This window comes from Lepus europaeus, chromosome 20 (genome assembly GCF_033115175.1).
Source record: "Lepus europaeus isolate LE1 chromosome 20, mLepTim1.pri, whole genome shotgun sequence".
Classification (NCBI taxonomy): Eukaryota; Metazoa; Chordata; class Mammalia; order Lagomorpha; family Leporidae; genus Lepus; species Lepus europaeus.
In genome coordinates, this window is record NC_084846.1 from 7912362 (window position 1) to 7938555 (window position 26194).

Sequence of the window (26194 nt, forward strand, 5' to 3'; positions counted from 1 at the left end):
GTTCTAGTCCTGGTCGAGGCGCCGGATTCTGTCCCGGTCGCTCCTCTTCCAGGCCAGCTCTCTGCTGTGGCCAGGGAGTGCAGTGGAGGATGGCCCAAGTGCTTGGGCCCTGCACCCCATGGGAGACCAGGAGAAGCACCTGGCTCCTGGCTTCAGATCAGCATGGTGCGCCGGCTGCAGCGCGCCGGCTTCAGCGGCCATAGGGGAGTGAACCAACGGACAAAGGAAGACCTTTCTCTCTCTCTCTCTCTCACTGTCCACTTTGCCTGTCCAAAAAAAAAAAAAAAGAAAAGAAAAGAAAAAAGATATAGCTGCCTGTGCTTCCACAGGTGGGCACTGTCCTAGGGAAGCCAAGATGACCCATGGAGCTGCCCTGGGTCATCCTTTGATCTCCTACTATTGGGTCTGACCCCTGGATCCATCACCGTGAGTGCCTTTGAGGCCTCCCTGTGACAGGCTCTGGCTAGTCAGAGACTCAGAGTGGCTACTGGGGCCTGGTTAAGGCTCTGCATGAGTCCTGGGATTGGCTCCACCTGCTGGTGACTCCTGGGAATGTATTCAGGACCCTTGCAAAGGAAGCATTGACTGGAGCTGGACACGGAGACTCCCAGAGGGTCCTAGTGTGGGAAGGCATCCTGAGGTTTCCCAGGGTCTGGCCTGGGTCAGACACGGAAGCCAAGGAGGACAGTGTCAGCCCAGTCTCCGCTCAGCCTGGGACCCTGTCCACAGAAATATCCCTCTAAAACATGTTTTTAAGTTATTTACTTAAATTTATTTATTTGTAAGATGAGAGAGGGTTGGAGGGAGAGAGATACTGATTTTCAACCACTCAGGAGTCTGGGCTTTGGTTTTCTTAGTAGAAATATGAGGACCTGGCTGGACTGGTGGGAGCTGGAAGCCACCAGGACACTTTGTTGTCCCAGTGGCTTGATCGACCCTGCTCTGAGCCCAGCTCGGTCCCTCCGAAGTCCCTCCCTGATGGTCGATGAGACCCGCTAGGATCCAGCATACCCACTTAGAACATCTGGCATCCTCAGGGAAAGCTGAGACCTCTACTCTCAAGGGTATAGAGTTGTTCCCAGGCCCCCACAGGGGTGGCGAGAGGCTGAAGGCGCCCCTGGGCCACCCCAGGACCATGGTCCATTGCGTTCAAGGAAGCCAGGCTGACATAGCACTACAGCCACACTCCTTGTGACCGCTGGCCAAGCTTGAACCCCGCCCCCTCCAGCGCCGATTGGCCAGGTCCGGTTCTGGGGGCTGGGTGACGTCTAGCCCTGGTGGGACCCAGGAACCCTCCTGCAGTCCCAGTGGTGGCTGTGGCAGGGTCAGAGCACTGGAGTCATGACTGCCATCGCAGAGGCTTCGGGAATCCGCGCTGGGGGCTGCGGGGACGTGGGGCGAGCCTGGTGGACACCACTCCCGCCTCTGTCTTTGCTCTTTCTGCTGTTCATGGCAGCGCACAGCACACGCTGCAGGATACCAGGTGAGCGAATCCCTGGGATGAATCCAAAGCCAACCAGGGAGAGGAGGGGCCGTGGGTGTGGACGCTCCTAATGGCTGCTGACTCCACAGTGAAGTCCGAGTGCAGGCTGGCATTCCTGAAGCGGTGGGGTGGTCACTGTCCCCCCTGTGTCTACAAACTGCTGGCCTTTGTATGTCCTAGCCTGTGATTGGAGGACTGTATGGGAATGGGAGATCCGGTGTGTATGTGGGGGAGGAGGGCGCTCAGAGAGAACCGGGGCTGTGGATGCCACCTCCCTGAAGTCCACCCTGGCTCCTCCACTTACTGTGCCCAGGTCACTGCCCTCTGTGTGCCCCAGGACGCCTGCAGGTCAGCTGTGTGCGGGGAGGAACGCACCTCAGCCAGGGCTCTGATGATTTTCCCGGGTGAGAGGGAGAGCTGCGCTGGGGGGCTGTGCGGGGTGGGAGCTGTGCATGTGAGTGCCACGATGGGTGTGTCCTGCCTGGGAGGGCCTGGCCTCCTCTGGACACAGTCAGGATCAGGTCGGGGCCTCCCCACCACACCCCAGTGTCCATCATGCTGTCCCTTGAGCCGGGCCCTTCCCCACTCGCCTCTTTGCTCTGGGGGTACTGACACGGGTGTGTGTGTGTTGGGTCCCTGCGTAGACATGCCCCACGGTTCAGCCAGACATGCTGAACGTTCACCTGCTGGCCCACACACAAATGACGTGGGCTGGATCAAGACAGTGGACCAGTACTACTATGGGGGTAAGTACTCGGTGGATGTGGCCCCAGACACCCATGCTGGGCCTCAAACCCCTTCTGAGCCCTGGACAGCAGGGTAGGGACAATGCCTGGCCTGGGCTCTTGTGTGGAGGAGGGTCCCCCTGGCTCTCCTGGTCCCTGAGTGCCCGACCCTGTGTCCACAGCTCAGAATGAGCTCCACCACGGGGCCGTGAAGAACATCCTGGACTCGGTCATTTCTGCCCTGCGGGCAGAGCCCAGCCGCAGGTTCGTGTACGTGGAGATGGCCTTCTCCCGTTGGTGGCACCAGCAGACGAACGAAACACAGCAAGCCGTGCGGGAGCTGGTGCGCCAGGGTGAGCCTGCCCCAAGGACGGGGAAATGGAAGCCCAGCTCAGCTTCCTCCTGTAACCCTGGCTTCTGAGACGGGGAGTGAACGCTCTCCTCTCATCCCAGCACCACTCTCCCTGGACCCTGACCTAGCCCCTCCCGCGCAGGGCGCCTGGAGTTTGCCAACGGTGGCTGGGTGATGAACGACGAGGCGGCCACCCACTATGGCGCCATCGTGGACCAGATGACGCTGGGGCTGCGCTTCCTGCAGGACACGTTCGGCGACGACGGGCGCCCCCGTGTGGCCTGGCACATCGACCCCTTTGGGCACTCTCGGGAACAGGCTTCGCTCTTTGCACAGGTGCTGTGTGGTCCTCTCTGGATGCCCCCTTTCACTCGCTCTGACTCCTCCCTCGCCACTGACCCAGCCCTTGGCCAATTGTGAGCCCTGCCAGGTCTGGCTCCAAGAGTGAACCCCTTTTTATTGACTCTGCTCTCTCTCCTTTCTCCTCTCCGTGCTCTGGCCCCACCCCACATGCTAGGATCCTGGCTCCTTCCCAAGCTGAGTGGCAGGTGGAGTCCTAGGGTGCTTTAAACCCACCTCCATTGGTTGTTTCTGGCACAAACACCCTCAGATTACACATGGGTCAGTTTCCTCTTGACCTTGACATTTCTGGGCAGGCAGAGATGGATTCTGAATTTGGCCCATCTCCTCCCCAAGGTCACGTGGTGTGCTGTGACTCTTCCCAAAGCTTTTAAAGAAACTTGATTACTACCTATGTCCTGCCTACCTCTCCCAAGCCAAAGGGAGCTTGATAGTGGAGGACTGGGTACTAATTCCCAGGGCCCATCCTACAACACCCCTAGATGGGCTTTGATGGCGTCTTCTTGGTACGTGTGGATTACTAAGACAAAGAGCTGCGGAAGACAAAGCGGGAGTTGGAGCTGGTGTGGCGGGCCACTGCCAGCCTGCAGCCCCCCGACCGCTGACCTCTTCACTGGTGAGGCTGTGGGGTGACCTGATCAGTCACCCAGGGCCCCACGATCACACCGGCCTTAGACTTATTGGCCCCAAGCTCCACAGGCCTCCTTGGTCTTGATTTAGTGCTCTGCTGTCTGCGTCTTCAAATTCTTAATGTTTGTGAACAAGAGCCCAGAATTTTCCTTTTGCTTTGGACCCTACAAATTCTGAAGCCCTCCCTGGGGGAGGTATGGCCAGCTTTGATCCTAGGGCATGTCTGGGGAGCTGGGCTATGCTCTTGAGACTGATGTGGCCCACAGGTGTGCTCCCCAATGTTTATGACCCCCCAAGGTATCTGTGCTGGGACAGGCTATGTGGTGACAAGCCCATGGTGGACGACCCCAGCAGCCCTGAGCACAACTCCAAGGAACTGGTTGATTACTTCCTCAACTTGGCTGCCACCCAGGTAACTGGGTGTTCATAGCCTGTGGGACTGAGGTGCACATGGCACACAGCCTCTCCCACAGCCCACACAATGCCTAACACCTTCTCATGGCCCTTGGGGGAATGTACTGTTCCAGTCACGGTCTCCATGTCCCACAGTAGATTTGCATGCATTCCTCATTGACCCGTGCAGGGACCATGTAGCATGGGAACCAGTGTCCTCATCCATGTGGTGCTCCCAGGAGAACTGCTCACCAGCCTGTGGCTCTTCGTGTGTCTGTGTGCCATCATGCACCACAAGGGGTCCTCTATAGGTTCCTAGAGATGCATATTGAAAAAACAATGTATGGATTTAAATTTTTTAGAGTCAAAATCAATTTAGCTTTCATTGAAAGCATTCTTGAAAAATGATTTACATACTTTTTATTTGGTTATTGTGAGGCTGAATGCTTGAGAGATAGAGACAGGAGGGAGAGAAGGAGAGAGAAGAGAGAGAGATCAATCGATCTTCCATTTGTTGGTGTCCTCCCCAAATGCTTGAAACAGCTAGATCAGGCCAGGCTGAAGAAAGGAGTGCAGAATTGCATCCCTATCTGCTTTGTAGGTGAAAGGCTTCTAAGTACCTGCACCATCAACTCCTGCCTCCTGGGATGTATACACCAGATACCTGGACTCAGGAGCAGAGCTGAAATCTGATCCCAGACACTCCAATATGGGATTTGTCATCACAACGGGGTCTCTGAACTGCTGCATCAAGTGCCCGCCCCACATTGATATTCCTGACCACACATGAGGGGTCTTCAAAAAAGCTCATGAAAATATGTATTATGATTTCTGTATATATGGCACCAAAATAATTTACTTTTCAGTTGAATTTACCATGAAATATTGAAGCATCCTTGTTGTACACAATGACATAAATAGACACAGCGGTGGCCAGGACAAGGGGACCTGAGAACAGCCTTTGCCCTGCAGCACCGGTCCTACTGCACCAACCACACCGTGATGACCATGGTGGTGACTTCCATTATGAGAATGCAGACATGTGGTTCAAGAACCTCAACAGGCTCATCCAGCTGGTCAACGCACAGATCAGTGTCCCCAGCCTATGGTGCTCCTGTCCCTGTGTGAACTTGGATGCAGGGACCTGGGTCATTGGCACAGCTACAGGTGCTGTCTTTTTTTTTTTTACAGGCAGAGTGGACAGTGAGAGAGAGAGACAGAGAGAAAGGTCTTCCTTTGCCATTGATTCACCCTCCAATGGCCGCTGTAGCCGGCTCACTGTGGCCGGCACCGCGCTGATCCGAAGGCAGGAGCCAGGTGCTTCTCCTGGTCTCCCATGCAGGTGCAGGGCCCAAGCACTTGGGCCATCCTCCACTGCACTCCCGGGCCACAGCAGAGAGCTGGCCTGGAAGAGGGGGCAACCGGAACAGAATCCAGCGCCCCGACCGGGACTAGAACCCCGTGTGCCGTTGCCGCTAGGTGGAGGATTAGCCTATTGAGCCGCGGCGCCGGCCCAGGTGCTGTCTTAGTAGCAAATGCCCACAAACTGAGAAGCTCAAACAGCAGAAGGCCATGGTCCCCCAGTTCTGTAGGTCAGCAGTTGAGCACAGATTACACTGGGCTGGCACGGAGGTGTGGAAAAGGCTGGGCGCCTTCCAGAGGCTTTGGGAGAGAACCTGCATCTTTGTCTTTTCAAGCTCCTGGACACTGCTTGCGTTCCTTGGCCATGACCCCTTCCTTTGTCTTCAAAACCAGCCATGTAGCGCCTCTCAGAGCCCAATTCTGTAATCACATCTTTTTCATTCTGTACACCCCCTTCTAGTTTTACTTGACATGTTTATATTTTTTTCTTTTAATTGGAAAGGCAGGGGGATATGTAGACACGGAGCAATCTTTCAAATACTATTTTACCCCCCGCAAACATCTACAATGCTGGCCCAGGTTGATGCTGGGGGCTGGGAACTCAATCTGAGTCTCCCCCTATGGGTGGCAGGAACCCAGGCACTTGGGACACCATCTGCTGCCTCCCAGGAGCATCCGCAGGAGTCTGGGTCACACGTGTGGAGTGGTGGGGACTTTAAGAAGGCACTCCAGTGTGGGATGTCCCGTAGTGGTGGGTGGCAGCTCGCCTGGTTCAGCACAATGCAGGACCTGCCGAATGTTCTGAAGCACTCAGGGTCTGAGTTTCCTCCCCTCTCCTGGGCTGTGAATTCCATGAGGGCTGGGGCGGCCTCTCTGTTTCTGAATTGTGTGTGCACTCCTGAGTGTATCAAAGAACAGAGTGATTGGCGATGAACACAGTGTGAGTGTGTGTGACTGTACCGTTGGCCTGTGGCATCAGGGGAGTCCACACACTTCCAAGGAATCAATCAAGTGTGTGTCAAGGTATTAAAAAAAAATCACAGGGCTGGTGTTGTGACGCTGTGGGCTAGCTCCCACCTCCACAGCTGGCATCACACATCAGAGCCCAGGTTTGAGTCCTGGGTGCTGCACTTCTGATCTGGTTGCCTGATAATGTGCCTGAGAAAGCAGTAAAAGATGGCCCACGTGCTTGACCCTCTGTCACACACATGGGAGACCCAGACAGATCCGGGCTCCTGGGTTTGCCCTGCTCCAGCCAAGTCGCTGTGACCATTTTGGGAGTGGACCAGTGGATGGAAGACCTGTTGGTTGCTTGCTGTCTTTGGCACCATGTCTTTCAATGTCATACATCAATCTTAAAGAACATATTGTGTCTGTGTTGAACATGTACCAATCTTTTCCTTGTTAAACATTTATTTTTGAAAATTTATTTCCTATTTGCCATCTTATTTAATTTGTATGAAAGGTAGAGAGACAGAGGCCTCTCCCATCTGCTGGCTCACTCCCAAAATGCCTGCAGTGCCCTACCCTGAACCAGGGTGAAGCCAGGAGCTGGAAAGTCGATCCAGGTCTCCCAAGGACCCAACCACGTGCGCCATCACCTGCTACCTCCCAGTAGCACATTCCCAGGGTGTGCTTTAGCAAGAAGCTGGAATTGGGAACGTGGATGGGATTTGAACCATGGCACTGACATGGGATGTAGAGGTCACTATTCTCGTCTTCACTGTTGTCTAGAATGACTGTCTTAGACATTTCCTCTTGTAATGTCCCCCTAAACAATACTTTCTATCAGTTACTTTGAACACCTGCATCACACTTATTATTCTACATCATCTAGAGATGATTTAAAGTATAAAGGAAGAGGCCACCATTGTAGCACAACAGGTTAAGCTGCCCCATATGATCCCTTGAAGGAGTCCTGGCTGCTGCAATTCCTTTCCAACTCCTTGCTAATGCAGCCATGGGTGCTTTCCATGGGTGGATAAGTTCCAGGATCCTGACTTCAGCCTGTGCCAGCCCCAGCCACTGTGGCCACTTGGGGAGTGAACCAGCAAATGGACATTTCTCTCCTCTCTCTCTCTCCCCCCACCATACATACATCTTTTAAGGAAACATAATGTATGTATGGAAGGATTGCATAGGCTCTATGTAAATACTATGCAGTAGACATAAGAGACTTGTGATCTGTGGCTTTCTGTATCTTGTGGGCAACCAGAAACCAATCCCCTATGGATAGTGAAGGCCAACTGTAGCCATGTATGGACGAATGTGTGTAGACATCTGGATGCACAGCTCTTGGTTCACTGAAATGTTTGTTGAGCGCCTACTGTGTACCCTGGGGACACAGCACTGCAGAACATCTTTGTTCCTCATGCATATCACCTTCTTGTTCCCTTGCCTCCCTAAGTTAAGGGTGCGCAAACTGGCTTTTAGAAACAACTTGACAAGGCTGAAAATGATATTCCTGCCTCATAAGGTCACCTTTTGTTCTCCCATGAACAATTCTCATAGTAAAATTTGAATTATTGAAAAGGTTTAATAAAATTCTTGCATCGTCCAAGAATCCTGCCAAGGATGCTAATGTTTGGATTTGACCAAAATCATTTCCACACCTGAGCAATGGTGCACCCAGAAGGTGCACCATTGATTCAGTACCGGAGCCGACCAGTTGCGCGCCTGTGGGCGCGGAGTGGGAGGCCGGATGTGCGCAGCTGTGGGTCCCAGGGACGCAGCACTGTCCCCGAGGGCTCACCCACTCCCCTCCCCCCAGCAGCAGGCAAACGGGAGCCGCGTCCACGTGCTCTACTCCACCCCAGCCTGTTACCTCTGGGAGCTGAACAAGGCCAACCTCACCTGGTATTTGGTGGTCCCGGGGGCTGGGGGGTTGGCGTGCCCCGCGCTTTGTGACCCCACCCTCTGCGCCCGCGCAGGTCAGTGAAGGAGGACTACTTCTTCCTGTACGCTGATGGCTCCCACCAGTTCTGGACCGGCTACTTCTCCAGCCGGCCGTCCCTCAAGCGCTATGAGCGCGTCAGCTACAACTTCCTGCAGGTGGGCGGCGCTGGCGGGAGGGGGCAGCCAGGAGGCCCCTTAGACCAGGAGCCTGAACTTGTGCACTGCTCCCCAGGTGTGCAAGCAGCTGGAGGCGCTGGCGGGCCCGGCGGCCAACGTGGGGCCCTATGGGTTGGGAGACAGCGCTCTCCTAGGTAGGGGTCGGCCGGCGCGGGGATGGGGACGGGAGAGGGGCTGCAGGTGGGATCCAGCCCTTGGCGGCCCCTCAAGCCCCTTATTAACCTCTTTAAGACTTCCTCCCATATGGGGCCTTTTTGTCTTCTTGGGGTCGGCAGAGAAGGCCATGGCGGTGCTTCAGAACCACCAAGCGGTCAGTGGCACCTCCAGCCAGCACGTGGTAGAAGACTGCGCGTCAGCAGGCTGCGGGCTGGAGGCCCGGCGAGGTGGCGGGGTGGGGCCTTGGAGAGGAGGGGGTGGGGACATGAAAGGGTGGGGTCTTGGACTGGAGGGTTCGGGGAGAGGCGGGAACAGGGCGAAGGCTAGGGCATGGGCGCAATGAGGATGGGCAGTGAGCTCTCCTGGGGCTGGGAGTGAATGCAATGAGATAAAGGGGTGGGCAAGTGCGTCTGCAAATTAACATAGAAAATTAACATAGAACAAACAAATTAACATAGAAAGGTGGGGCGGGTGTCACCACCTGGGAGACAGGGCCGGGAACGCAATAGGGGGGTGCTGTGCTCCCAGAGTGGAAGGAGACCCGGGTGTGCGTTTAGAGCGAGGCCGCCCCGTGGCGCTGCTCCCCAGGTTCTCCTGAGCAACGCCCTGGCGCGGCTCAGCGGCTCCCAGGAGGCTTTCTCCATCTGCCCGGAGCTCAACATCAGCGTCTGCCCGCTCAGCCAGACGTCGGCGCGCGTGAGCGGGGTGGGGGCGGGGCGGGAGGCAGGTGCCTTGGGCGGGGCCCCAGGGGGAGGTGACCCCTCAGGTGGTGGGGCAGGGCGAGGAGGAGGCAGGGCTGCCGCTGATGGCTCTTGCAGGGGAGGTTAGGTAATTTATATCTTCGGCCCTTCTGGGTGAGATTTCCTGAGGATCTGCTATGCCAGGGCAGGACAGAGACCAAGGTGGAGGTTGGCGACCACACCGGGGTCACCAGGGATGTCGCCACCCAAGGTTTAGAGAATGCGTGCTGTGACCCCGCCCTGCCTGTCCCCCTCCCCCAGTTCCAGGTCACCATTTACAACCCCCTGGCCAGGAAGGTGGGCCGCATGGTGCGGCTGCCGGTCAGTGCAGGCGCTTTCCTCGTGAAGGACCCCAGTGGCCACGCTGTGCCCAGCGATGTGAGCCCCTTCAGGGACTGTCACCCGTGGACACCCATGGGCACGCCCCTCCCCCTCGTGGTCACCTCCTGTCCCTGCAGATCTCTGCCCGCCCTGGCCCTTAGCATCAGCCCCCCTCAGAGCATCTCTCCCACCCGAGTTGCCCCCTTTAATCCCCCAGGACATTTCCTCCGTGTTTCTGGAGAGCCCCTGCCTCCCAGACGGCCTCCTCCCTTGAGCCTCCTCCTCCCCTGCAGTCCTCCCTCCCTCCATTGCCTCCCCCGTCTCTCTCCTCCCTCCCCAGGGCTCCCTCCCCTCCTTGAGTTTGCTGCCTGCTGTACTGAGTGTGATGCTTTCTGTGCGCACCCACGGCCTCTTGGCTCAGCTCCCCCCTCCCTTCCCCGAGGTGCTGCTGCTGCCCCAACCAGAGGGCCAGAAGCCCAGCCCAGAGCTGCTGTTCTCCGCCTCGGTGCCGGCCTTGGGCTTCAGCATCTACTCGGTAGCACAGGTGTCTCAGCAGAAACACCAGGGCCACTTCCGCGGGCGCATCCCCCAGAAGCCCAGGCCGGGTGTCATCATCAAAGCGAGTCTCCATTTAGATACTTTGCCCTGAGCTGTGCTGGCTCTGGGTTGGTGGTGCCTGGGTTTGTGGTCTGCCATCACCTCACTGCCCTGATGTGTGACCTTGAGTGAACGACCTTCATGTGAGCCTCAGTGTCCTCTCCTAGGTGTCCTGGGAGGATGCTGTGTGACATTGTGTGACACATGACAGATATTTCAAAAAAAAAAGTGGTTTTTAAAAATATTTATTTATTTATTTATTTATTTATTTATTTATTTTGACAGGCAGAATGGATAGTGAGAGAGAGACAGAGAGAAAGGTCTTCCTTTGCCGTTGGTTCACCCTCCAATGGCCGCTGCAGCCAGCGCATCTCGCTGATCTGAAGCCAGGAGCCAGGTGCTTCTCCTGGTCTCCCATGGGGTGCAGGGCCCAAGGACTTGGGCCATCCTCCACTGCACTCCCGGGCCATAGCAGAGAGCTGGCCTGGAAGAGGGGCAACCGGGATAGAATCCGGCGCCCCAACCGGGACTAGAACCTAGTGTGCCGGCACCGCAAGGCGGAGGATTAGCCTGTTAAGCCACGGCGCCGGCCAAAAGTGTGTGTTTTAATATTTATTTATTTATTTCGAAGGCAGAGTTAGAGAGAGAGACAGTGGATGACAGAGAGAGGCAGAGATTACATCTGCTGGGTCACTCCCCAGATGGCTGCAATGGCTGGATCTGGGCCAATTTGAACCCAGGATCCAGGAGCTTCTTCCTATTCTCCCAGCTGGGCTTGGGGGCCCAAGGACTTGAGCCATCTTCCACTCCTTTCCCAGACACATTAGCATGGAGATGGATTAGAAGTGGAGCAGCCAGGAGCGCAGTAGGTTAATCCTCTACCTGCTGTGCCAGCATCCCATAGGGGCTCCAGTTCGCATCCTGGCTGCTCCACTTCCGATCCAGGTCTCTGCTATGGCTTGGAAAAGCAGTAGAAGATGGCCCATGTCCTTGGGTCCCTGCACCTGCATGGGAGACCCAGAAGAAACTCCTGGCTCCTGGCTTCAGATTGGCACAGCTCCGACTATTGTGGCCATCTGGGGAGTGAACTAGCAGATGCAAGACCTCTCTCTGTCTCTTCCTTTCACTGTCTGTAACTCTCATAAATAAATATTAAGTAAGTAAATACGTAAGTAAGCCAGGAATTAAACTGGCCCCCATGTGTGATGCCAGTGCCACAGATGATGGCTTTATCTACTGTACCACAGGGCTGCTCCCACATATGTGTGTTTTAAAATTAACATATTCAGGAGCCAGCATTGTGGCCTAGCTGGCACAGCTGCTACCTGCAGTGCTGGAGTCCCATAAGGGCGCCAGTTCTCATCCCGGCTGCTCCACTTCCGATCCAGGTCTCTGCTGTGGCCTGGGAAAGCAGTAGAAGATGGCCCAAGTCCTTGGTCCCCTGCCCCCACATGGGAGGCCCAGAAGAAGCTCCTGGCTATTGGCTTCATATCGGCATACCTCCAGCCATTATAAGGGATTTGTCTATTGTGGGGAGTGAACCAGTGGTTGGAAGACCTTTCTCTCTCTCTCTCTCTCTCTCTCTCTCTCTCTCTCTCTCTCTCTGCCTCTGTCTCTCTAACTCTGCCTTTCAAATAATAAAATAAATAAATGTTCTTAAAAAGTGAACATATTCAGGTGTTTGAGAGGAATAGGAGAGAGAGGAAGGGAAGGAGGGAGAGAGAGAAAGATAGAGATTCCATCTCCTAATTCACTCTTCCAAATACCCATACTGCCTGGAGCCAGACTGAAGCTGGGATCCGGAACTCAATCCCGTTCTTCCATGTGGTTGGCAGGAGCCCAACGCTATCAGCCATCACTGTGACATGCTAGGCAGGTGTGTGCCCAGGAGGTTGGCAATTTTAGGGGGAGGGCGTGGCCTGGAATGCCTTCCTGAGAAGCTGGGAGGTTAAGTGGGACCCGAGAGAGGGGGCCATTTGGCTGTTTGAGAGCAGAGGAATCCAGACAGGCAAAGAGACCCTCTCGTTATTCAAGGAAGCAGAGGGGTCCTGCTGTGGTTGACCCACAGTGAGCAGGGACCAGGCCAGGCTGGGAGGATCTGGATGAGCATGGCTTTTACTGTGAAGGAGCCAGGGGCAGGACACGGCTGCACGAACAGCATCATGAGATTTGAAAGACAAAGGATTATGGGACCCCATTTCCATACAAAAGTTAGAAATATTACTTTATGACAGTGTGGCATAAAGATAAATGCTACCCAAGAAAGCTTCCTTGAATACATTTGTTAGTGTTGTCTTGAGGTTTTCTTTTGGTTCTGACAGAAATGAAAATATTTCTGTGGGAGCTGGCACCATGGTCCCCGTGTCAGCTGCATGCATCGGCTTTGGTCTGAAGCAGACAAATTGGGATGTCCCCGGTGCCCTCAGCTGTTGTAGGGGACAGAGTGTGGGACATGAACATCAAAGTGTGGGACCTGGATGGGGTTAACCATGTGAGTGCTGCAGAGCCATGGGGGTGACGAGGTAGAGCTGGTAGGAGTCTCCAATGGGATCAAGTGCGAGCAGGGAGAGAGTGAGGGGTGAGGGGAGACTGTAGGGTGTTGTGCTGAGCTCCGGGAAGAACGAAGCTGCCATTGGCTGAAGCCATGGTCATTCACATGGGGCCACTATTTTCCGCCCAGTACAACCAGGCTACATTCAACCCCAAGACGGGTTTCTTGATGCAGATTGAGGACCTGGAGAAGCAACTCGTGCTGCCCGTGAGCCAGTCATTTTTCTGGTGAGGGGGCTCAGGAGGCCAGAGAGGGAGTGCAGAAAGCTGGCGCCCCTTTCCTGACTCTCGGCTGCCCTGACGGCAGGTATAACGCCAGTACACCTCACATACAAGACTATCAGCTCTCTGAAGCCTACATCCTTAGTCCTCATGGAATGCAGCTGCCTGTGAACAGCTCAGCTCAGATCCTCTTGCTGAAGGTATGGGGCCAGGAATTATGAGGGGGGAGTGAGAACGGGAGGTGGGGGGGTGTGGGAGCTGGGAGAGTGCCTGGTCTACCAGGTGGGAGGTGCAAAGAGGAGAGGCTTCCCACCTCCTTCAGGTAAGAGGGCTAAGATCTAAGGGGAATACTGGGGGCTCCCCAAGGGCTGATGTTCCGGGCTGCTCTGTGTCCTGGGGAAACACATAGGAAGGCGTTTGTGCCTGCTGTGGGTGTCAGGATGACACTTAGCATTAGGAACCCTGGCTGGGGTGTTCCCACACAGCCCATGAGTGGGGAGAGCCAACTCTAGCTACCTGCAGAGGGCACCAAGTTCTATGCAAAGAGCAGTTGACATGGAGGCTGGAGACTTGAGTCTCCTGTAGGGTAGGGGTCTACTGGGGTGGGCGTTTTCCTAGGCTTCTCACTGATGTCTCCTCTTAGTGCGGGAGAACAAAAGACGATGGCGAGATGCACGTTGGTGCTCGCTCAGGAGCCTGATGTGTGACGTTGTTGTTCTTGAAGTGCTCCTCTTCCTGCTCAGGTCACTGGGTTAGCAGACAGCTTTGCCCGTTGTAACAGATTACCAAGTCAACTGTGCCCAAGTCAAGACAGAAGATCATTGCTGTCCAACAGGAAGTCAGGCTGGTCCATCCGGGGAAGGAGGGGCGGTTCTACAGTCACCCAGGCCCCTTCTATCTCGTTGCATTGCCTTCATCAACACACAGCTTCCCCGTGGTCCTACATAGCTGCTCAGCCTTCAGCCACGACACCTGCCATTGAACCTGCAGGGATAGGAAAGGGGAAAGCAACATGTTTTACCCCACGCTGACGACGTTCCATGGGGCAGACTGTCTCATTATCAGCAGAGCCTACAACCAGGACCCACACGCCCTGTTAGAACTCTGCTGTAGGGAGAGCAGATGGGGCAGTGGTGGCAGCGAGCACACGGGCCCCACTCAAGACTTCTGTGTCAGGGGCTGAGTGGGAAGTGGGGGCGTCACATCCACACAGGTGGGGTGATGGGTGGGATTCCTGGGCTGTTAGAGGGCTGGACCCTGATGGAAGCTTCTGGAGGGTTCCCAGCAGGGGGCATTTGCACGCCTCCCCTCTGCCCAAGGCTGGGCTGACCCCCACCCTCTGCCCTGTGTGTCCTCAGACGCCCTTGGTGCAGGAGGTGCACCAGAACTTCTCAGCCTGGTGTTCCCAGGTGGTTCGCCTGTACCGCGGACAGCGCCACCTGGAGCTGGAGTGGACGGTGGGGCCCATCCCTGTGGGGTGAGTGCTTGGCCTGGGACTGGGGCTGGGGCTGGGGGTGAGGGTAGAGTAAAGTTTAGTTACCTGCAACAAAGAGAGATGGAGAGAGTCGTAGATGTCTCATCCACTGGTTCATACAGAGAGACTGATTCAGCCCATCCACCTGTTCACTCCCCAAATGCCCTACAGAGCTGGTAGTTCAATCTGCCCCCCCACCCCGCAGTGTGGTGGCAGGGCTGTCACTGTCACTGCCTGCCTCTCAGGGTCTGTATTGACAGAAAGCAGGAAGCAAGAGCACAGCTGGGACTCAGGCCCAGGCACTGTGATATGGGGTGGCAGCATCCCAACTGGAGTCTTAGCCACTGCCCCCAACACTGCCCCCCAGAGTGAGTTTAGATGAGGCTCACGAGCTTCCTGTCCTGTTGGGTACAGTGACAAGTGGGGAAAGGAAGTGATCAATCGTTTCGACACGCCGCTGGACACCAAGGGCTACTTCTACACGGACAGCAATGGCCGGGAGATCCTGAAGAGGAGGTGACGGGAACGCAGGGCACCCGCAGGGCAGTGGTGATGTGTGGGGCCCAGGGGTGGGGGCACTGGCTGATGCTGTTATGTGGGAGGGAGAGGAAGAAGGGAGAGAGCAGAGTGGGGGAGCCGGTGTCCCAGCCTGACCAGATGACCCCCCACCCCAGGAGGAATTATCGGCCCACCTGGAACTTGAGCCAGACAGAGCCAGTGGCGGGGAACTACTATCCAGTCAACACTCGAATTTACATCACGGTACCCTCCCCCACCCCGCACCTCCCCGGGTACAGAATGGGGAGCACTCCTCACTGGTGGCATCTCCCAGGTGCCTGGGGCTGGGGCTGGCTCCCCACCCCACCCTCATACTCACCCCTGCCCCCAGGATGGGAAGAAGCAGCTGACGGTGTTGACGGATTGCTCACAGGGGGGAAGCAGCCTGTGGGACAGCTCCCTGGAGCTCATGGTGAGTGGGTGTGGGAGCTGCAGCCACCCAAGGGTCCTCCTTCCAAGTCTATGCGGGACTGAGGCAAGGACCCGCGCTGGGCCCTATGGCTCTCCTGGCTGCTGTCCCCCCGCAGGGGCCCAGACACACTGCTGCTGCGCTTGGAGTACCAGTTTGCCAGCGGGGAGGACTCAGGCCGCAATTTGAGCTCCCCCATGAGCTTGGATTTGCAGGTTAGGAGAAGGTGGGAGAGAAACAGGAAATGGGCGCAAGTGAAAGACGAAGTGGGGGGTGGGGAAGCCACCTTGGCCCCCACTGATCAGGTCCCACCCACTGAACAGGTTCCCACAGAACCTGTTCTCCACCTTCATCATCACCCGCCTGCAGGGGACCACGCTGGCAGCCAACCAGTCCCGGGCCAGTGCCTCCAGGCTCAAGTGGACCCCATACACTGGTGGGCACCTAGCATGGGAGGGGTGGGCTCCTGCCTGGGCTTGGCAGCTGGGCGCGGTGTATGAGGCATGGGAATGTGGGCCAGGATCCAGTATAGAACCTGAGGACCCTGGGCAGATCCAGGCTTGGGGCTTCAGGCTCCAAAGTGGGTTCAGCCAATGAGCAGTAGGTCACGAGGGGTTCAGCATTCATTCCCAGGAACAAAGATCCCAGGCTCTCCATGGATGTCCAGTTCTGGGGTTGCTTTGAGGGTGTGAGGGTGACAGCCAGGCATTGGAGAGGATTTGGCTGGTATGTCGGCTCAGGCGGAAGTACCTGAAGGCCTAGGAGTGAGCTCTGGGGACACATCTGGAGGTGCACAGTGTGGTCAGCTCAGGAGAGGGTTTGAAGGTGGTTGAGGAGGTTACTACTCTGATTAGTGGATCCCCACATTCATTCCCAGGCCCTGTTCTCAACCCCATGGTGCCCCCTCTGGACCTGGCCACCATCACGCTGCAGCCCATGGAGATCTGCACCTTTGTGGCCTCAGTCCAGTGGAAAGAGGATGCCTGGACCCCCAGGGATGCCCCTTTACAAGCCTGAACTCTCTGCCCTGGGGAAGAGTCAGACTCCCCCTTTTTGCCCTTGTTGCTACTGCTGCCACCACCTTGAAAGCCATTAGAATGGCCTGCGAAGGTTCGGGTCACCAAGGGGCCGGTTGTGGTATCTTTTGGAGGGAGATAGAGTGCATGGTCTAGAAAGGTGACCTAAGCCTAGCTGAGGTTTCTTTTCTTTCATTTTTCCTTAAAGATTTATTAATTTATTTGAAAAGTGTAATGAGAGAGAGAGAGAGAAAGGGATAGACAGAGAGTAGTGTCTTCCATCCACTGGTTCACTCTCCACATGGCCTCAAGAGCCAAGCTGATCATGGCTAAAGCCCAGTTCCCAGGTCTCCAGCCAGGTCTCCCACAGAGGTGTCAGGGACCCAAGTCCTTGGGCCAGTATCTCTTGCCTTTCCAGTTGCATTAGCAGGAAATGAGATCAGACGTGGATTGGCCTGGACTTGAACCCTCACTCCTGTATATGAGATGCCGGTCTGAGACACAGTGGCTGAACCCACTGTGCCACAGTGCTGGTCCCCCCAGCTCAGCCTCCTGCAGGGAGGTCCCTTGCTGGTCAGTGCTCACCCATGACCCTCTGTCTGCAGCCCCCAGCCGCACCCATCTCTCTCTTCCCACCTCTTGCTTTGCTTCTCCCTCCACACACGACTGTCTCAAGCAGCCTCCTGGGCTCAGGGAACCCCCGTCCTTCCTGACCTGGCCATGGTGGGGGGTGAGGTTGTGAGGTGAGGTCCTGGTGGGGGAGGTAGAACCCGTAGCAGGTCCCCGTGGGAGGTTTCAGACAGACTGGGCTGGAGCTGTGGGCCTGCGGGGAGGCAGAGGCACAGAGGCTGGCATGCCCTGGGCATTTGTCAAGAAGGAAGGAAGGAGATGCCGAGACTCAACCTGACGTTTATGGTGAAAAGGATCTGACATCTGCTGTCAGCACAGCCTTGTGCGAGACCCCCGGTGGCTTATGGATGAGAGTGGACATCCCAGGCCTACCTGCAGTCCATGGGGAGACTACACGCGGAATCATCACTTCCACTCCACAGGCAAGAAGAGGACGGCCTCCTCCATCAGTCTGGGCTCAGGGGGTGTGCCTGGGTCAGTAGCCAATCGGGCAGGAAGGCAGGACTTCGAGAACTGCCCAGTCATGCGCTGGAGGAGCGCCATATTTCTCCTCCCCTTGGTCAAGTGGAGAATCGCTCCCCCAAGCTGTCAGGCCTCAGGGTCACTAGCCAATCAGGCAGGAGGGCGGGCTTGAGAACCACCCAATCAGACGCTGGACGAGCGCTACGGCGGCCTGGGGGTGGGCGGGCTCTTCCGGTTGGGAGGCTTGCGTCACAGGCTGTTTCCCAGGGTCCTGAGGTGGCGCCGCGGAGCCGCCCTCAATGACGTGGGCTGAAACCCTGGAAACAGCGAGATTTCACCCTGGACACCCTGAGGAGTTGCCTGTGGGCCGGGCCGGGCCGCGGGCCTGCCTCGGCAAGTCAGCGCCGGCTCCAGTGCGGCCCGCGGGACCCCGGGCGGGCGTCGTGTTCGGGCCCCACGTCCGGCCCTCAGAGCCGCCTGTCCCGCGGGCTGTGTGGTGACGCCGCCGCCGGCAGGGGCGTCGGGAGGAGCCCCAGGGGCCGGGTGGGCGGCAGTGGCTCCAGCGCAGCTCACTGACCTCTCGGCGACGCCGCCCTTCTGCTGTGTCCTAGCCCAGTTTTTGTTGCTAATGACAAACTCCACAGGCCGGTAAGCTTGAGAATCTAAAAGTTTGTGCCTCTCCCTTTGTCTTCTTTAACTGTGGGCATCTTCCCGGGATGTCTTTGGATTGAGGTCCCTCTGGCCCCGGGGTGGGGTTGACCCACAATGCCCACGGCTGCCTTCGCGGTGTGTAGTGAACCCCACCTTGTACGTTTGTCCCAAGGTCAGGCTGAGGGATGAGGATGGGGCAGCTCAGACAAGCAGCTGGCTGCCCTGACCTTGAGTGGTCATCTAAAGACCTAGCCCCAGCAGGTGGGTCTGTTTAGGGAGTGAATTAGTGGATGGATGATTCTAACTGCCTTTCAAACAAATGGATCCTTAAAAAATACTGTAAAAACCTACCCCCTTAGAACGTTAGACTTTTCTTCTGGTAACCAAGGTGTCCGTTCCTGGGAGACACTGTGCTTGTTCGGTGCTGGTTAGATGTTGGCATGGAGGGGAAAAGATACATGATTCCTACACTATGGGTTCTCCCAGACTCGTGGAGAAATACGATCTCAAAGGCCCGGGAAACCAGAGGTTGGTCATGAGAACCTGAAAAGAAATGGACTTCAGCTCCTCTTAGGGCCACCACACCCAGTGTCTCTTGGAAGAGAGGACATGGCAGTGTTGTCGTGGCAGGGTGGGGATTGGAGGATGTCCCACAGGGTATGAACACCTGGACTCTTGTGTCACTCATATCCGTTTCAGCTCAATCCTGCCCCTCCCTGCACTTAACACATTGAAAAGATTTGTTTGTGTATGTATATTAGTCTTTGTTTTTCCTGAAAGGGAAAGTGGTTTTTGTCATTAGAGCTTGAAAGGTAAATATCCAAAGAATCAAGAAATAGGTGGATTTCGTGGGAAAAAAAGCTAAATATCATGCCATATATTCATTCCATTTTTTTCTTCCCAGCGATGGATAGTATGTCCGTCAGCTAGTTCTTTTCCATGATTTCGAATGGAATTCTGGGGCTTAGCCTTTAGAAGACTGAAATATATATGAATCTCAGATATTGGGAGGGGGTCGCTTTTCATTGTGACTGCAGAAAAATATGTGTCTCCAATATATATGTGTCCCGAATATGTGTGGTAGATAGTTGGCAAATTACAGACATTACAGAAAATATCATTCCGTCTGCTTTTCAGGCTGAAGAACTTGGGATGGTGAGTAACCCTGTTGTCTCTTCTGGTACTTGCTTTTGAGATTTAACAGAAGTGTTAAAATGTAATTAATTATTCCCCAAACTATTTGTCATGATGCAAGTAATTAAGAGTTGTTGGGCATTGCCTAAAATAGTCCCTAACAACATGGCGCCTGGCGGATGATCCGGGGGGTGTGTCTGCAGCCGCTGTGGTTAAACCGCTCGAGATCCGACCACCTGTAGGGGTAGGTCCGATTTATTTCTGGACACATAGACAGTACGTGATCCCTATACCTCGCTTAAAGTGCCCCGTGCGTGGTCCACCAATGCCTGCGTGACCCTTTTGCAGATTGGCTCTCCTACTGCGCATGTCCTTCGTAAGCTTTATAAGCCTGTACACTTCCTCAATAAAGTGGTTCCTGCTTCGACAGAACTCATGGGTGCTTGCTGTGGTGTGCTTGACCGGTGGATCTTACCTCTCTGGTTCGCCTTGTCGGGGAGTGCTTGTACTGCCCCCTGCTGGTCAGGGGACAGTCTCAGGCTTAAGACCCAACAAAGAATGTCATCTTTATTGTCTGAAAGGGATAGATCTTTGTGCTTCTTCCATTCAGATGTAAAATAAAGTGGCTTACTGTTCATTTCCAAAATGTAAACACAGTGTGATCGGTTTTGAAGGATTCTTCAAATGCTGGGTGTTTTCTGTTTGAGTGGTCTTCCTGAAGACCATTGACTACAAGCCAAGGGCAGATGTGGGCTTGCAAAGAGGTGTGGTAGGCCCAGTTGTTGCTTTCAAGGAACCTTCCCTAAAAGGGAAGTCCCAGCCTTCTCATGTCTAGCACACAAGGAATCCATGATGCTGAGACAATCCTGGGAAGCAAGACATCCACAAACCTGTGTAGTTGGAGTTGAAAGATGGCTTGTTGCCTCTCTGAGGTGGTGCTTGTTACTGTCCTAGGGCTCTATTCTGACATTTAAAAAAAAGATTTATTTATTTTTTATTTATTCAAAAGGTAGAGTTACAGAGAGAAAGAGAGTGAGAGAGTCAGTTTTCCATCTGCTGATTCACTCCCCAAATGGCTTCAATGGCCAGGGCTGGGCCAGGCCAGAACCAGGAGCCAGGAGCTTCTTCCTGGTCTCCCACATGGGTTCAGGGGCCCAAGCACTTGGACCATCTTCTGTTTTTCCCATGCTCATTAGCAAGGATCTGGATCAGAAGTGGAGGAGCCAGACTTGAACTGGTGCCCATATGGGATGCCAGCATTGCAGGTGGTGGCTTTACCTACTACACAGCAATGCCGGCCCCCATTCTTGAGATCTTAAATGAAATTCTGCTTTGTTTGAAAGGAGTATGGCAATAGAGGAAGTCCTAACTGTATGAACTTGCAAGCATCTCAAAGATTTGACCAAAAAGGGCTTTATCTATTGGATGAGCAAGATTAGAAAAAAGGTAGGAGGGAGTGGTGGGGGAGGGCCAAATCACATCTCAGACAGATTGTTTCCCCAGAGGCATCCAGTTCTGAGAAAGACAATATAGGACAAGTTGTGTGCTGACCAGCTGGGTATGGCTCAAAGATCATAGGCCTGGAGGAGAGAGAAACATTTAAGGAAAAATTGATTGGTTTCCAAGTGTTTTGATCCTACTCACCAGTCCTGCTGATCGTTTATGGCACAGGGTACAGGAATTTTTAAAAGTTTGTTTCTGGCCTTGTCATTGGTAAAAACAAGGGACACCATCTAAGTGAGATAGAAAGGCCATTTCTTTGTGCTGTGTTCCATCTCCACAACACAATCTATTTTGGGCAGGTGCTTCATTAACCATATGTAATTACCAGGATTGAGGGGCTTGGGTAACATTCAGCATCTTCAGTTTCATTTTGCAGGCCAAGTTGGTTTAATCAGAGTGAGATTTGTGTCAGTTGAAGGAAGACATAGAAAAAGACCTCTTTGGGTTCTGTGTACTGGAGAATGGGTTTCTGAATGTGACAGATTGAATCTGAGTAGGAGTGGGAGTGGTGGTAGTCCTTCCTAGCAATGATACCTGAATTCCTAGACAGTCCCTGAATTAATGCTAATGAAGGTGATCCACATATAACTTTGTGATAGGAACTAGCAATTAGGAAGAGCACACAGCTGCCATGACTGGTGTCTGTGTTGTTTACAGTGGTGGCATTGAACTTGTAGAGTCTCTTCTCACCTTGGCTGTTATCAACATTGAATTGTGGGATACCCAGGTGGAGAATTAGATGATTGTTCTGTAAATGCCACACATTTTGTGTCAGTAATGATGTCAGAAAAAAAAGACATCACCAATCAAAACCTTAAACTGCCTCTAGGTTACTGTTGAGAATTTAGAACCTGGAGGAGGAATTTGAGCGCACACTTTGAGAGGACAGGAGAGTAGGATGTATAGATCTCCTTGAGACTTCTGGATGCTCAGGTGATTTCCCCCTGTCACTCCCTAGGTGTGAGCCCCTTGGAACTTTATATCCATAGTGAGTATGGTATCCAAGAGAAACAGAGCTCTCATCTCCTCATTCATTCCCCAAATGCCTACAGTATCCAGGCTATGGCAGGGGCTGAAGCCAGGAGGTGCTAACTCAATCCAAGTCTCCCGTGTATGTACCAGAAACCCAACTACTTAAGTCATAATCACTGCTCCCAAGGTCCATTTCAGCAGGAAACTAGAATCGGGAGTCAAAGCCAAGGATTGACACCAGGAGCTCTGATAATGGGACATGGGCATCATAGCTGATCATTAACTCCTATGAAAATCACCTACAGCTGTCTCTGTTGTGTATACTTATTTTATTGACTAAATTATCTATTTTTTTAATGCCGTACTCTTTTTTTTAATTACACTTTTATTTAATCAATATAAATTTCCAAAGTACAGCTTATGGGTTACAATGGCTTCCCCGTCCCAAAACTTCCCTCCCACCCGCAACCCTCCCCCTTCCCGCTCCCTACCCCTTCCAATCACATCATGATTCATTTTCAATTCTCTTTATATACAGAAGATCAGTTTAGTATATATTAGGTAACGATTTCAACAGTTTGCCGCCATATAGCAACACATAGTGAAAAAAAAATACTGTTGGAGTAAGAGTTATAGGATTAAATAAGAGTGTACAGCACATTAAAGACAGAGATCCTACATAATATTTTTTTTAAATTTATTAATTTTCTATGCCATTTCCAATTTAACACCAGGTTTTTCTTTTTTTTTTTCATTTCCAATTATCTTTATATACAGAAGATCGATTCAGTATATAATTAGTAAAGATCACATCAGTTTGTACCCATGCAGAAACACAAAGTATAAAAATACTGTTTCAGTACTAGTTATAGCATCACTGCACATTAGATAACACATTAAGGACAGATCCCACATGGGATGTAAGTACACAGTGACTCCTATTGCTGACTTAACAATTTGACACTCCTGTTCATGGCGTCAGTAATCTCCCTAGGCTCTAGTCATGAGTTGCCAGGGCTATGGAAGCCTTTATGGTTCGCTGAGTTTGATCTTATTCCGATAGGGTCATAGTCAAAGTGGAAGTTCTCTCCTCCCTTCAGAGAAAGGTACCTCCTTCTTTGATGGCCCGTTCTTTCCACTGGGATCTCACTCACAGAGATCTTTCATTTAGGTCTTCTTTTTTTTTCTTTTCCATGGTGTCTTGGCTTTCCATGCCCACAATACTCTCATGGGCTCTTCCGCCAGATCCAAATGCCTTAAGGGCTGATTCTGAGGCCAGAGTGTTGTTTAGGACGCCTGCCATTCTATGAGTCTGCTGTGTATCCCATTTCCCATGTTGGATCTTTCTCTCCCTTTTTGATTCTATCAGTTAGTATTAGCAGACACTTGTCTTGTTTGTGTGATCCCTTTGATTCTTAGACCTATCAGAGCCATCGGTTGTGAACTGAAATTAATCACTTGGACTAGTGAGATGGCATTGGTACATGCCACCTTGATGGGATTGTATTGGAATCCCCTGGTACATTTCTAACTCCATCATTTGTGGCAAGTCAGATTGTGCATGTCCCAAATTGTACATCTCCTACCTCTCTTTTTCCACTCTTAAATTTAACAGGGATCACTTTTCAGTTAAAATTTAAACACCTAAGAATAATTGTGTGTTAATTACAGAGTTCAACCACTAGTACTAGAACAACAACAAATACTAAAAAGGATAAAGTATTACATTGTACATCTAGAGTCAGGACAAGAGCTGATCAGGTCATAGTTTCTTATAGTGTCCATTTCACTTCATCAGATTTCCCCTTTGGTGCTCAGTTGTCGCCGATCAGGGAAAACAAATGAAATTTGTCTCTTTGGGACTGGCTTAATTCACTCAGCATGATGCTTTCCAGATTCCTCCATCTTGTTGCAAATGACTGGGTTTCATTGTTTCTTACTGCTGTATAGTATTCTATGGAGTACATGTCCCATAATTTCTTTATCCAGTCTACTGTTGATGGGCATTTGGGTTGGTTCCAGGTCTTAGCTATTGTGAATTGAGCTGCAATAAACATTAATGTGCAGATGGCTTTTTTTATTAGCCAAATTAATTTCCTTTGGGTAAATTCCAAGGAGTAGGATGGCTGGGTTATATGGTAGGGTTATGTTCAGGTTTCCTAGGAATCTCCAGACTGACTTCCATAGTGGCTTCACCAGTTTGCATTCCCACCAACAGTGGGTTAGTGTCCCTTTTTCCCCACATCCTCTCTAGCATCTGTTGTTGGTAGATTTCTGAATGTGAGCCATTCTCACCGGGGTGAGGTGAAACCTCATTGTGGTTTTGATTTGCATTTCTCTGATGGCTAGTGATCTTGAACATTTTTTCATGTGTCTGTTGGCCATTTGGATTTCCTCTTTCGAAAAATGTCTATTGAGGTCCTTGGCCCATCTCTTAAGTGGGTTGTTTGTTTTGTTGTTGTGGATTTTCTTGATTTCTTTGTAGATTCTGGTTATCCACCCTTTGTCTGTAGTATAGTTTGCAAATATTTTTCCCAATCTGTCGGTTGCCTCTTCACTTTCCTGACTGTTTCTTTTGAAGTACAGAAACTTCTCAATTTGATGCAATCCCAAATGTTAATTTTGGTTTTGACTGCCTGTGCTCCTGGGGTCTTTTCCAAGAAGTCTTTGCCTGTACCTATATCTTGCAGGGTTTCTCCAATGCTCTCTAATAATTTGATGGTTTCGGGTCATAGATTTAAGTCTTTAATCCACGTTGAGTGAATTTTTGTGTAAGGTGAAAGGTATGGGTCTTGCTTCAAGCTTCTGCATGTGGAAATCCAATTTTCCCAGCACCATTTATTGAATAGGCTGTCCTTATTCCAGGGATTAGTTTTGAATCTTTGATCAAATATAAGTTGGCTGTAGATGTTTGGATTGATTTCTGGTGTTTCTATTCTGTTCCATTGGTCTCTCCTTCTGTTTCTGTACCAGTACCATGTTGTTTTGATAACACCTGCCCTGTAGTATGTCCTGAAATCAGGTATTGTGATGCCTCCGGCTTTGTTTTTGTTGTACAAGATTGCTTTGGCTATTCGAGGTCTTCTGTGTCTCCATATGAATTTCAGCATCATTTTTTCTAGATCTGAGAAGAAGGTCTTTGGTATCTTGATTCGTATTGCATTGAATGTATAAATTGCTTTTGGGAGAATGGACATTTTGATGATATGGATTCTTCCAATCCATGAGCATGGAAGATTTCTCCATTTTTTGGTATCCTCTTCTATTTCTTTCTGTAAGGTTTTGTAGTTTTCATCATAGAGATCTTTAACGTCTTTGGTTAAGTTTATTCCAAGGTATTTGATTGTTTTTGTAGCTATTGTGAATGGGATTGATCTTAGAAGTTCTTCCTCAGCCGTGGCATTGCCTGTGTATACGAAAGCTGTTGATTTTTGTGCATTGATTTTATATCCTGCTACTTTGCCAAACTCTTCGATGAGTTCCAGTAGTCTCTTAGTAGAGTTCTTTGGGTCCCCTAAATAAAGAACATATCATCTGCAAAGAGGGATAGTTTGAATTCTTCCTTCTTGATTTGTATCCCTTTAATTTCTTTTTCTTGCCTAATAGCTCTGGCTAAAACTTCCAGAACTATATTGAAGAGCAGTGGTGAGAGTGGGCATCCCTGTCTGGTACCAGATCTCAGCAGAAATGCTTCCAACTTTTCCCCATTCAATAGGAAGTTGGCCGTGGGTTTTTCATGAATTGCTTTGATTGTATTGCGGAATGTTCCTTCCATACCCAGTTTGCTTAGAGTTTTCATCAGGAGAGGGTGCTGTATTTTATCAAATGCTTTCTCTACATCTATTGAGAGAATCATATGGTTTTTCTTCTGCAGTCTGTTAATGTAGTTTATTACATTGTTTTGCGAATGTTGAACCATCCCTGCATACCAGGGATAAATCCCACTTGGTCTGGGTGGATGATCTTTCTGATGTGTTGTTGCATTCTATTGGCCAGAATTTTATTGAGGATTTTTGCATCTATGTTCATCAGGGATATTGGTCTGTAATTCTCTTTCAATGCTGCATCTTTCTCTGGTTTAGGAATTAAGGTGATGCTGGCTTCATAGAAAGAATTTGGGAGGATTCCCTATTTTTCAATTGTTTTGAATAGTTTGAGAAGAATTGGAGTTAGTTCTTCTCTAAATGTCTGGTAGAACTCAGCGGTGAATCCATCTGGTCCTGGGCTTTTCTTTGTTGGGAGGGCCTTTATTACTGTTTCAATTTCTGTGTCAGTTATTGGTCTGTTTAGGTTTTCTATGTCTTCCTGGCTCAATTTAGGTAGGTTGTATGTGTCCAAGAATCTGTCCATTTCTGATAGATTTCCCTGTTTGCTGGCATACAAGTCCTTGTAGTAATTTCTGATGATTCTTTTTATTTCTGT

General features: G+C 51.9%; 1 protein-coding gene and 1 pseudogene across 1 annotated transcript in view; both read left to right on the plus strand.

The window, feature by feature from the left end:
- LOC133750071 (zinc finger protein 709-like) overlaps nt 1-26194 on the plus strand; it is a 103083-nt gene that overhangs the window by 67435 nt on the left and 9454 nt on the right. The window contains 1 exon segment of the mRNA XM_062179455.1: nt 17986-17991. Within this exon segment, the coding sequence (XP_062035439.1) occupies nt 17986-17991 (6 nt within the window).
- LOC133749935 (lysosomal alpha-mannosidase-like) lies at nt 1342-16421 on the plus strand (annotated as a pseudogene).